Source organism: Gopherus evgoodei, chromosome 13, assembly GCF_007399415.2.
Source record: "Gopherus evgoodei ecotype Sinaloan lineage chromosome 13, rGopEvg1_v1.p, whole genome shotgun sequence".
Taxonomy (NCBI): domain Eukaryota; kingdom Metazoa; phylum Chordata; order Testudines; family Testudinidae; genus Gopherus; species Gopherus evgoodei.
Window position 1 is genome coordinate 21,821,619 of NC_044334.1, and position 12,834 is coordinate 21,834,452.

At 37.7% G+C, this 12,834-nt stretch overlaps 1 protein-coding gene across 4 annotated transcripts in view; it reads left to right on the forward strand.

Moving 5' to 3' along the window:
* The window catches only part of EIF4ENIF1 (eukaryotic translation initiation factor 4E nuclear import factor 1), a 38,718-nt gene that overhangs the window by 6,467 nt on the left and 19,417 nt on the right, over nucleotides 1-12,834 (forward strand). For 3 of the 4 annotated variants that reach the window (XM_030583510.1, XM_030583512.1, XM_030583511.1), the window contains exons 3-7: nucleotides 3,412-3,485; nucleotides 5,198-5,325; nucleotides 6,162-6,457; nucleotides 8,893-9,094; nucleotides 11,078-11,274. In XM_030583510.1, the coding sequence (XP_030439370.1) occupies nucleotides 3,412-3,485; nucleotides 5,198-5,325; nucleotides 6,162-6,457; nucleotides 8,893-9,094; nucleotides 11,078-11,274 (897 nt within the window). The remainder of the gene's footprint in view (nucleotides 1-3,411; nucleotides 3,486-5,197; nucleotides 5,326-6,161; nucleotides 6,458-8,892; nucleotides 9,095-11,077; nucleotides 11,275-12,834) is intronic. The other variant, XM_030583513.1, reaches the window with a different exon arrangement.

Here is a 12,834-nt window from a genome sequence, read left to right on the forward strand (position 1 = left end):
TATGTCAGTTTCTGCCAGTGTACAAGCACACACTCCCCTCCCCCTGGAGTCCCCCACCCTCCCCAAACAACATTATCTATGCTGACAGAAGCAATCTTCTGTCAATTAGCTTAATCTATGCTGGGGGGTTTGCCAGTGTATTTGTGCTGACCATGGATATGGATATTTTTCCGCTCATTTGACATAACTTAAACCAGCACAACTAAGTGTAGACCTAGCCTCTGAGCCTATGTCAAGAAAGGCCAGTCTTGTGCATTACTTTAATACCTTAAATCTACCTTAAAAATAAAGTATTTGATCAAATAGTCTATTCATACTTATTTGAAAAGTCTATTAGATTTTCTATGGAGTACCAGAATCCTCCTTTAAATAGATGAAATCCTGTGACTATTCTGGCCATTCAGTTGACCTAATATCCTTGTGCTGGCCCAAATATTGGGTTGATCAAGACAATGGGAGATGTGGTGATACCCATTCATGAATGGGTTAGTTTTAAGCAAATTCTGTGCAACTTCAGTGGCCTGTGTTGCTAGTACCTATTTTTCAATTAACTTGGTCCACAGAGTAAATTCATACTTCTGTCCTCTTCTCGCTCTGCTTATCTTTGATTATAATTAGTTGTTTCTCCGCTAAAAGGAATTTTTGGAATACTCCTAGTAGATAATGGACTTAAACCTTTAGTACAAACTTGAAAATTTGCTGTCTCTTCCTTCTAGCATTCCTGTATAATCTGGGCTGTAAAAATAAATTTTGGTGGATTTACTTGCAAAATACAGACTAAAATAGATTGAGTACAATTTGGGGGGAGGAAAATGAACTGAAATGCATTAAGTATTTGTGTAGGTTAAAACCCAAATATCTAAACATTAAAAAAAAAAAAATTCCATCAAACACCGATGAGCTGCCCAAGAGTGAGTAATGCAGTTAGGAGCTATCAAGCTGCCTTTGCTAGTATGTTAAAGGTATCCTTGCTAACAACAAGAACAAGAGTGGATTTGATTTAAATCAAATTGATTTTAAATTACTAGTCAGGAAGACTCAATTTAATCATGGATTTCTACATAAAAGTGCATTCTTGTTGGTTGGTACCAACCTGAAGATCCTGCATGTTCAGACATGTTCCTTTAATCTTCAACACAGCTTCCTCCTGAGAAGGAACACTTCTCATGATGTTTCATTTGAGCAACCAGGCCTTACATTTCTTTGTTGTACTGTTTGCATTTTGCACCCATGCCTGTCTTACCCACAGGGAGAGGAACTTCATTAAAATATTCCCAAACTGGGTCTCTCTTATGGCCTGCTGCCATTATAGGTTTTCCCTTCTAGTGAGAGAATGGTATGGTAGATCTCCAATCAATGAAGACTACACTCAGAAAAACCTCAAGACTTCTGGAATATGCTGCTCAAACAGTTTTGCTCTTGTTTCTACTGCCTGTCCTTCCCTTCTCACATTATCTCAAGACTTCTCCTTGTCCAGATCTATTCCACCCCCAACAATCTTCTATTCATTGAACTTCTTGAAACTTTGTACTTTTAGAGAGAAGTAAGGGATTGACTCTGTGTACACAACTTTGCAGAGGTGCAATAGGGTTGAGGTCTGTTTCTCACTTCTATTTATTTAAAAACATTATCTCTGGAAAGACACAGCCACATTTGGAGAACTGCAAAACTAAGCATCTCTGATGGTATCTAATAGACTGAGCACTGAGTCCCATTGGCTAGCTAGAAAGATTAACCTAAATAATCTATACAGAAGCCGCTGGAACTCCATAAGATTGGTCCCTAATCCATGAACTATTGGAACTCCTTTACAAAATTTTTCTTAAACATTACATGAATATATTATCATACTATAGAATTAGAATGTATAATCTGTATTTCATGATGTGATAGGTTTTTTCCCTCCAAGCATTTTATCAAAAAAATTTGGTATAAATAAGAAAATTGATTTTTTCATCTTTATTGAGAAAAATCATTGATTCTTATCCACCCTGAACAAGAATGTTTTGTCCCTCTGCCTCCCCTCCCTGCAAAAATACAGAACACTGAAACTCTTCCAGTATTTTCTTGATCTCTACTAAGAATTTAGAACTGTCTCAAATTTGTTTCTAGGATTTGTACCATTTTTTTTTTTAAATCCTTGTAATGTGCTTCAGCAGAGGGATATAACTAGCCTCAAGTTATTCAAGGATTTGCATCTCCCAAATATGTTTCTAGTCCATTTAAAATTAAATGTTTAAGTTTCCTGCACTTAACAAAGTTTCACTGCCACTGCTTGTCTTTAACTTTGAATCCATATGTCCCAACTCTAACTTTTGCTTTATCATGGGATGTGAATTATTTGCTACTAGCATCAGTAGCACATAATCTGTTTTAAAATAGCTCTGAATCCTCTGCTTCAACTCTTCATGTTAAAATCAGTTCTCTGAACAAATTGTTCAGTCAGCATCATAATGGTCAGAAAGGCATGGTCCTTCAAAGGATAAACAATTTGAGAGCATTCCATTGGATTGGCTTGTGGCAACATTATACCACCTAATGCTTAAATATCTCATTTGACTCAAGCCCTCCCCAGCATCTAGACAAATCAGTTTGGTCAAGAGCAACAAGCTGTATCTGTCACCAAACCTAATGTTTTTTGTTTGGGATACCGTCTGTTAGATATCTGTCTCATGTTACCTTTCCAGAATACTAAGCTATCACTTGTGTCAATAGGCAGAGAACCCTTAAATTCCACTGAACCTTCAAATACAGATCTGCATTGATTCTTTATGTATAAAGAATAAATTAAATAAAGGTTTTATGTGAAGAACAGCACAGCAATTGCTATGTTTCTACTTTGTCTTGCCTCAAATTGATGTTAATGAATCCTACAAATACCCAATATAGCTAGTATCTTAACCTTTTATCAAAGGTTTAATCTATTGGCAATCCAACAAAAGAATGAAGGAATACAGGTTTCTACGTGCACTGTATAGCTTCAGTTAGGGGGCTTTCATTGAACTGAAGTCTAATTTTTCTTCATTCAAAACTCAAAATTACAATTTTGGTTTGAACCGTGACATCAGTCAAACTTAAATTTTACTAAAGATTTATTTCTATATAGGGAGTTTAGATCTAACCTTAAATTAATCTCTCTATAGTTGAAAGGATCTTATGCCTGTGCAATAGTCCATCTAGATATAGTTTGTGTTGAAAGGATGACTGCACTGTTGCAGCTGAAATAAAAATGGACCTGTTGGTGGTTGAATTGTACTTTGAACAAAAAATCACATCAATATTTTGGGAAAACATTCTGATTTAACTTACCTATATTTAAATAAAGCTGTATGCTCTGGAACAAGTTTTGCTTTATGTTTATATTTTGTCCAGGTGAGAGTCAGAACTAACTTTACATCTTTTCCTTTCCAGGAAGAACTCTTGGATATTAAAGAACGTCCCCACTCTAAACAGAGGCCTTCATGTCTTTCTGAAAAATATGACAGGTATATTCTAGTCTTAAAATAAACTTGACTGTTTTTAACTGGATAATGTTTTTAAAAATTCCACAAGAAAACCCTTAGGTTCATATGTACTTTGTGTATGTTAATGCGGTTAAGTCCCATACCAAGGCTTGTTTTTAAGCTAATGCCTTTCAGAAAATAGACATAGGGTGGGGTAGTCTGAGCAAAGTATCTTTATCTCTATAGCAGATATTTATACTACTCTTGTGTATGTGTACAAGGTGTATAAATTGTAGCAAGAGAAATGCAGCACAGGATAACTGTAAATAGTATAGATATTACAAGCTTCAAAAACTAGACTTTAGGCAGGGAAACCCTTTTTTCTTTCACTTAATATTGCCTTTTTCCCTGGTCCCTCAGTACCTGCAAAAGGACTTCTCTAAGAATTGAGGACTGTCTAAAGGCAAAGTTGGGTGTACCAAAGTTTAATATAGCTGTCCTAATACATCTGGGTTGAAACCTGAAACATAGCACTACCTGCCACAAGGTTTTGTCAAACTACTTCTGTGCCATATTGTGGTACTTCTGTGAGCCAGATAAATATATATCTCAGTCTACCTAGATGCTTAAGTCCAGGTGTTGATGGTTAGTTTGCATGTGTCACTACAATCATTGTTGGACATTATTGAATATTGCCTTTCCTCAGCTGCAAAGACTCCTTTGTATAAATTCCTTATACTGACCTTCAATTGTTCGATACTCCTCAAAATGGCTTAGTTAGTACTTTCACTTATTGGAACATCTAAGGTCTAAAATACAATTAGATTAAACTTGGAAAGAACAAGGCAAACTGAAGCTGTGAACTCCTAACTGAAGAGTAGGTAAATTTTAAGATAAGACAGTGGTGCATCAAAAAGGAGAATTATTGGGCTTTGGAACTGTTTGCAGTGAACCAACAACACTTTTTTTTTTAACTGATTTTTCTTGGCAACATATAGCAATGATGAGTTATGGCATCTTTGATTTCTCATTACATTCACTTTAAGATCAATGGCACATGCATTTTTGGCTTGTGCTATGAATGATTTGCTCAAGAGGGATCTGTATAGTGGTAAGATTAGTGTTTTAACGTCTCCTAGGCAAACAACAGAATTGTAATTGGTGTGAAAGGAAGCCCTGTTAACACATAACATTGTAAGAGAACAAATCTTATTCTTGGAAGATAAATTGGGAATGGAACCATAAAGTGTGAACTCAGTTTCATGCTACTTGGCGTATTTAGGATATATACCTGTGCCACCTTTATACTGATGTTTGACAGAACTCTTCCATATTTTCCTACCTTCATAAAGATATCTAGAATACCATGTAAATGGGCCGGTTTGAGATAGGAAACTGGATGCAGCCTTGAGTTGAAAAGTCAGAAGCACAGATTACTAGTTAGAGTGCAGCCCTTCTAGCTTAAGTATTACTATAATGGATTAGTATCAGAGGGGTAGCCATGTTAGTCTGAATCTGTAAAAGCGGCAAAGAGTTCTGTGGCACCTTATAGACTAACAAACATATTGGAGCATGACATGCATCTGACAAAGTGGGTATTCACCCACGAAAGCTCATGCTCCAATATGTTTGTTAGCCTGTAAGGTACCACAGAACTCTTTGCTGCTTATAATGGATTAGTGGCTTAAAGTACATCTTGTCTCTATTAAAGTGAACACCTTTTTTTAAAGGGTTTTGTAATTTTATTTGCATAGTGATGGAGTTTGGGACCCTGAGAAATGGCATGCATCTCTGTACCCAAGTTCAGGGCGAACCTCACCAGTGGAAGGGTTCAAAAAAGACTTGGATTCAGATCGGACTTCTCTCATGCGCAGGATAGTTGGTGAGTGCACCATTTTTACAATATGAGGTGCTCAATAAGAACCTAGGATAGTGCCAAAATTATTCCCCCCTCGTTTACTGTGGTGGTATAAAACTGAGTGAGGGAAATGTTAGATACAATCTGAAGGAAATAGATCTAGAACTAAAACTTCAACAAAATCTCAGTTGCTTTAGCAACAGTGGGAATGCTAGTGCAGACTGGCAGTAGTCTTCTTACCACTGTGTAATTACCTTCAAAAAAGGTTCAGACTACTTTGTTCTGTTCTTTCTCTTACCCTCTTCTTCTCCCCCCCCCCCCCCCCCCCCCCCAAAAAAAAAAAAAAAAGCCACCAGCAGCTGGTTTATCCTAGTGCTCTTACAGGGAAAATCCCCAATAGTGTATTTCCACTAGTAACTGTTTGACGTTAAGGCCTCAAACTTGTTTGTTCTCCTGTGAGACACTTGGCATTAAAGGCAATAATTCCTCAATGTCTATCTGTAAATAAATAACTCTTCTATGTTCTAGTTTCGTGGTGATGTTTCATTCCATCAATATTATAAATTACAATGTTTCACTTCTCATCACACTTTTTGTGGCAGTACTTTGAGGTTAGAAGATTCAAGCAAGGAGCTACTTGGAAATGATTATGGCTTTGTAGACATTTATTAGTATAAACCATTTTAACTTAAATACTTTGTATTTCTCTAGGTATGGGGAAACAACATGTAGCTAAAAATTGAGTATATTCCAGTGTTTATAAATGGGCTCAGTAATTCCACTGGCTATTTGTCAAACTTCCATGTTAATCTGTTCTCAAAGTAACAGCTTCTCTAGAACACTACTCTTCCAATCTGCAGATCCTAGGGAGCGGGTGAAAGAAGATGATTTGGATGTAGTCCTAAGTCCCCAAAGGCGGAGTTTTGGAGGAGGCTGCCATGTGACTACAGCTGTTAGCTCACGTCAAGCAGGGAGCCCTTTGGAGAAGGAGAATGATGGTGTTCGTGTTATTGGTGGACGTAGGATTGGAAGTGGGAGAATCATGTCTGCCCGCAACTTTGATAAAGACCACCGGGGTGGTGAAAAGGACATGCGTGATTCTAGGGATGCAAGGGACAGAGATCGTGAGAGGGACTACAAAGACAAGCGTTTCAGGGTTTGTTCTCATGACGGTGTTTTCATAGTAAATGTAATGATGGGGTGGTGGGGTCTCCGCCTAGTCAATGCCTGGTCTTTCAAATGATATCAACTGTGATGGCTTCTGGTGTTGGATTATCTATCTACTAGATGAGTTAGAGATTTTTAAATTCCTTGTTACAGATGTCAGATGGTGGTAACATTATGGCAATAACCTGTGAGTGAAACAGATGATTAAAGAATTTTTGGTGATTCTGGTACCCCAAAAGTTTCATAGTTTTTGCTCCATCAGACTAGAACTCTGCCTACTATATAGCATTATATGGCTTGAACAGAAGTTTTAGTCTTCTGTAGAAGGTGACATGCTCTCTTGCCACACAGTTGTTTAAGAAATTAATTTCATAACTTAACTGGAAGCTGTTTCTTACCCACATTAGGAAGTGACTTGTGCCTTGACATAGGAGCATGTGTATATATTTTCTGAAACTTGGTTTTAATCCTTAAAACAACTGTGGATATTAATATAGGTGTCCAGTCCTGTTAAGCTCTTTACCTCCATAGTATCTTATGACAGTGAGTTCCACAGGCAACTGTTCATTGTGTGAAAAAGCATAGTCTTCTAGCTGTTAAATTTGCTGCCTTTCAGCTTCACTAAATGTCCTTATGTGTCTAATTGACTGTATTCTCTTAAGTAGGAGAAAAGATTACAATTCCATATAGTTAAGTGTCACAGGACTTTAGATTAGGTCTAGTGTTAACATTAACATTAAACACATTCTCTCAAGTCGTCAATGATTCTGCAATACTAAATTGGGTAGCATTGCTAATACAGCTGACAAAAGTAATGCAGAGGCCCAGAGTCATGGAGAAGTAGGCAGAAAAAATGCTCTTTGGAGGTGGGGAGTACAAACTAACATCTGGAGAACAAGTTTGCATTGTAATATGGCAACATACAGGGTGGATTTAAAAAAAACAACAACCCTAAATTAGATGATTTTTTAATCTAGTTAATCAAAAGGCAATTTAACTTAACGTTTAAATTTACCAATCTATTACAATCATTTAAGTTAAACAAAAAATAAGCATGGTTGCTGTCAAGCTTTAAAGGTCAAAATGCTGGACTGGTGAAACTTGCTGGGTAAGCATCTGGAACCAGAGTTTGTAGTGCTAAACCAGCTTTTGACAGCAGGCGCTTATGAAGATTTAGAGAACACTTTTTTTTTTTTTAGTTCATTCAGGTAGTTCAGTTGAATGACTAGTTGATTCCAAGTTATGAGGAGTTGAAAAAGCAGGGAAGTTTGTTTTTTCTTCCAATCTATGAATAGAAACTGGGTGTCAGAGGATGATTTATTAGTTAGAAAATGTTTGAAGGAGATGGTGACAAAAAAACAAAACAAACCCCCATCAGTTCAATTTTATAATTAAAGATTATATTTCCATTGTTTAATCAGTTTTTTAAATGCAAAACACATTTTGATAAACTTTTTTCTTATGTATCAGCACACTTGAGCTTTATTTAATAAATTCAATTAAGCATAAAACCAATATTTGAATTTCCATCCAAATACAGCTTAATACAATAACAGTAAAAATCTGTCTAAACAAGAAATGTTAATGTTCCCCTTTTTCTAATGTAATAAATGTAAGTTATATAACTGTTAGATGTATATAGATACCAAATTTAGTGCATAAGATATATTTAGTTGCAAATCAGCATGTTTTAATGGCTACCAATCAATGAGAATCAACTCTTCTTTCATGTTTTTTGTTTCTACTTCAAAATTGATCTAAAATCCAGGTTTCCTGCTTGCCGATTTAAGTGATTGACTTAAATCACTTTGATTCAAAGCTAGCAAAGAAGCCACACAATTTTAAGGAGTACAAAAGTATGCTAGTGCAGAGTGAATAGTTTCTAGCCCTAGCAGTGTGACTATAGCTCATCTGAGTACCTCATTACCAGAAGTATATTGACAAAAGAGCAACAAATGATTAGGGGATGGAGAATAAGAACTAAATGTATAGTTTGTCAAAACGTACTAGGGTAACGTTACTATATATTCTTTGAATATCTGTATAAGAACCATGGAGTACAGGTGTGGGGAGGAGAAAACTACTTAGAACTCTAACAACCTAAATAGGAATATGAGAGAATTAAGAGTAGGTGATGGGACTTAAAAGTTCTATTAGTTTGTCAACTGTATACAATTGATCTTGCTTTTAAGTAGCAGAAGCTCGCTGGTGTATTTAAAATTAGATAGAAGCTCTGAGCTCGTTGGCAGGGCGATGTATTAAAAGACAAAATAGAATAAACCTATCTACAATTTCTCTGGTCTGAAAACCTTTAAAATGGAACTTTTGTTTATGAATCAATAGGAAGAAAACAAACTCTGGAGAAACGTTCACATTAACTTTTTTTTCTAATTTCCTTCTCCATGCTATAACTACCAAATTCAGAGGGAATTTGGGGATAGTAAACGTGTCTTTGGGGAACGTAGAAGAAATGATTCCTACACTGAGGAAGAGCCAGAGTGGTTCTCTGCTGGACCCACAAGTCAGTCTGAAACCATTGAGCTCACTGGCTTTGATGATAAAATATTAGAGGAAGATCATAAAGGACGAAAACGAACAAGACGACGCACAACGTCTCTGAAGGAAGGTATGTAACAGCCAAATTGAAATGGCAGGAGAGGTTCTCTTGGACTTAAAGTTGGAAGGCAAACTTTGTGTGGTAAGACTAATAGGCTACAATTTTGTCATGACTATTTTTAGTAAGTAATGGACAGGTCATAGGCAATAAACCAAAATTTATGGAAGCCATGACCTGTCCCTGACTCTTAATAAAAACATCCCTGACAAAATGGGGAGGGAGGAGGGTCCAGCACCCTGCCCCCTTGCCCACAGCACCTGGGGGAGAGGGGCTCTGGAGGGCGTCTCAAAGTCAGATTCCATGACATAATTGTAGCCTTGCTAATGGGTGTATAGATCAAATGTAGCAGTCTGGGATTTTTAACTGAATGGCATTGAGGGCTGCAGTTGTATCATGCTTTCCTAAAAACCTCAGTCCTCCATGGAGTAATGATAAACTATATTGGGTTGGAAAATGTGCATCCTACGACTTGGTTTCTGATCGTTCTGAAGCATGGAACTTAAGGCAAGTTTTAACACTCTATTTTCACAGCAAAAAGATTATCCTCTGGCAAATCTGGAAGTGTCATAATATGGTGGTGGTCATGAGGTAAACCATGTACAATCTCTCAAAGGGGGAGAAGATTGTAAGATTCTTGCAGTAATACCTTTGCCTGATGATCCTTTGGGATAGCATGCAAGCTACCACCTGGACTACTTCCATCTTTATCTATATATTAGATATTGCTTTGGTTGAAGAAGCAACCTTGGAAACTTCATACACATCTGAGAAGGGTGCAATGGTTGTGGGGTTGGAACAGCTGTATTCATGATCCTTTCCTAGCAGGAGCACTAGGCATGCTGCTTTAATAAAATGTACTTCGTAGCAAAATGCCAGGCCCCCAGCAGTGGCCTTGTAGAGACCCAAGGACTTTCTAAACAGTCAAAAACCTGACTGAAGTGAATAATTCTCCCTGTGACTCTGTGCTAACTTCTCTAGCAAACCACATAGCCATAATTCACTACTAAGAATTAAACTGTAGACATAACTGAAGGGTGGGGAGGAAATCCATGTCTTCTAACTCTTGATTATTGCGGCTCTGTAAGGGACACAGTCAAGTTTAATAATCCAGAAGAGATTTTTCTAATTACTATCAACTATACAATACTTGTGCATTTGACAGCACTGCAGTCACTTTACTGCTTCTTCAGAGCACTCCTGTAAGGAAGATAAGTCTCAGATGTTGTTGTACAATAAACTATAAACCAATAACTTTTTTTGTTTGGTGATGGACTGAGAGCACAAATTAAAACTCAATATTTGAGAGGTTCTTGGTTGCTACAGCGATAGGACCATAAGTACCTAAATAGAGTATTTATAATCATGGCAGATGCCCATGCAGATGATGCTTGCTCTTACAGGAATGGTCCTTCCCAGAGGGAGGAAAGTAGCAGGAGCCAGTCTTCCCCCATGAACACCCCACCTCAGACAAGAAAGTGGCGGTTGCCAGCATAGTGCAGTGGGCGAAGAGGCCAGACAACTTGTGGATGCTTTCAGTAACAAACATCTGGCTGTCTTTTTTGGTTTTTGTCTATTTTTGTGGAGTGGGCAGGGTGAAACAGTAGATACTGGAGCAGCTATGATGCAGCAGGCTTGTGGGGACACCTGTAAAAAGAGAGCTTGTGGTAATTCAGTAAAGCTGTTTAAAAATAGGATTTGTACCTCATTTGTATAGTGATTGAAGTAGATGAAACAGTCTAAGATCTTAATGCCAGGGATTCTTGTATCTGTACAGAGCTTACTTAGCACAGTGAGTCCCAGTTGCCTATTTGTGCTCTTTGTGTGCTCCTTGCAACATAAATTGGGTTAAATTCATGCAGTTAGCCAGATCAGTCTGGAACGAAAGCCATGTCTGAACCCTAATCCTATGGATTAACCAGCGGATAATTCTCCTCTGGAAGTGACTGGTCTCGTAATCAGGAGCAATGAACTACATTTCTTTTATTCTCAAAGGACTAGAATGCAATGGTGGAGTGGCAGAAGAGGATGAAGTACAGTCTGTCCTTGCTCATGAAATTGCAGCGGATCAAGAAGTTCCCAGGGAAGCTGTTCTACAAGAACCAGCCCCAGGAGAGTTTGACTTCAATGAGTTCTTTAACCTGGATAAGAGTGTTCCTGGTTTGGCTTCGGTGAGTGACGTGTTAGGCCAGGTATGTACATGTGGCAGAAGCACCATCTTTAGCTACGACTGTCTCTTTCTGAACTAAATTACTTTTTGTTATGGAAAAGTTTCTTCAGCTTTTTTATGTGAATACTCAAGATTTGGGGAAACTTTATCTTGATTGGTCAAATGAAATACATATTGTAGCCCATTTTAGTAAAAATTTAAGATGTTGCTTCTAAAATTTTTCTTCTTGGATCACTATTTCAATCTCTGGGTTTAAAAGAAGCACTTACTATGTGGCACAACTTAATTCCTTACTTTTTCTCACTCTTTTGGTGAAGGCTGCATGAGTTATTATGGATCTCTTTTCTAGGCATTCCAGAATACAATATTTGCAGGGAAAGGTAATGGTGGCGCTAATGATTTCCAATCAACTTTTTTGGTTGTATTTCCTTCAGGCACTGTACTTGGGTTCAAAATATAATTCATGGTCTTGTTTTTCTAGTCTATTGGAATATATCTGTCTTAATGATGGATACTCAAACACTTCAGAATAAGAGGCAGACAACCTCTGAACTTGTACAGTAGAGGAAGAACCTGTACTTCCAAGGCTGATATTTTTTTAACATGATTGATTTAAATTGAATCCAGTTAATGGATCATATAGCTATATAGCAGGTGCTGTAGTAGTAGTATGGATAAACTGATAGGGAGTATGTCTCATACTTAATTGACAGGGTTTATGGGCCAACATGGCTTCACCTTGAAGGAATGTCCAGAAGCACCGTTCTATATAAAATGCAACTAACCACGCCCCTATGGGAGGTACAAGGATGGATACTAAAAGTAATAAGGGTCAGATTATAGGCTGAAGGACTATGAAGCTGTGCCAATAGCATTAGCCTGCCCTGTGGTTCTGAAAATCTTCCCTTAACTAGAACTAGATTCCTTTCAGTAAGAATCTGGAGTAGCTACTGTATTTTGATGATGGACTGACTACACAAGTAGAGAGAGGTTTGATTAAATGTGCTATTCACATATTGATGCTGTGTTGCTGAGGTCCATAAGCTAGCTGGTCACTAAGCAAGTTAATTTTGGAAGGCAAAGCTTGTGGTGCAAATGAAAATCAATGGTTAACACTTTCAATATTGAATCACTTGGAACATAAGAACGGCCGTACTGGGTCAGATCAAAGGTCCATCTAGCCCAGTGTCTGGTCTTCTGACAGTGGCCAATGCAAGAACAGAAAAGGTAATCAAGTGATCCATTCCCTGTTGCTCATTCCTAGCTTCTGGCAGACAGGCTAGGGACACCACCCATGCCCATCCTGGCTAATAGCCATTGGTAGACCTATCCTCCATGAACTTACCAGGTTTTGTTTGTGGTTTTTGGTTTTTTAATCTTGTTAGTCTTGGCCTTCACCATTCTCTGGCAAAGGGTTCCACAGGTTAACTGCATTGTCTAAAGAAATACTTCCTTTGTTTTTAAACATGCTGCCTATTAATTTCATTTGGTGGCCCCCTAGTTCTTGTGTACTGATACATTTTTATTTTGGCTTTTGACAGAGGCTACAGTGACAAGTAGTCTTGGCTTGCAAATCATGGAC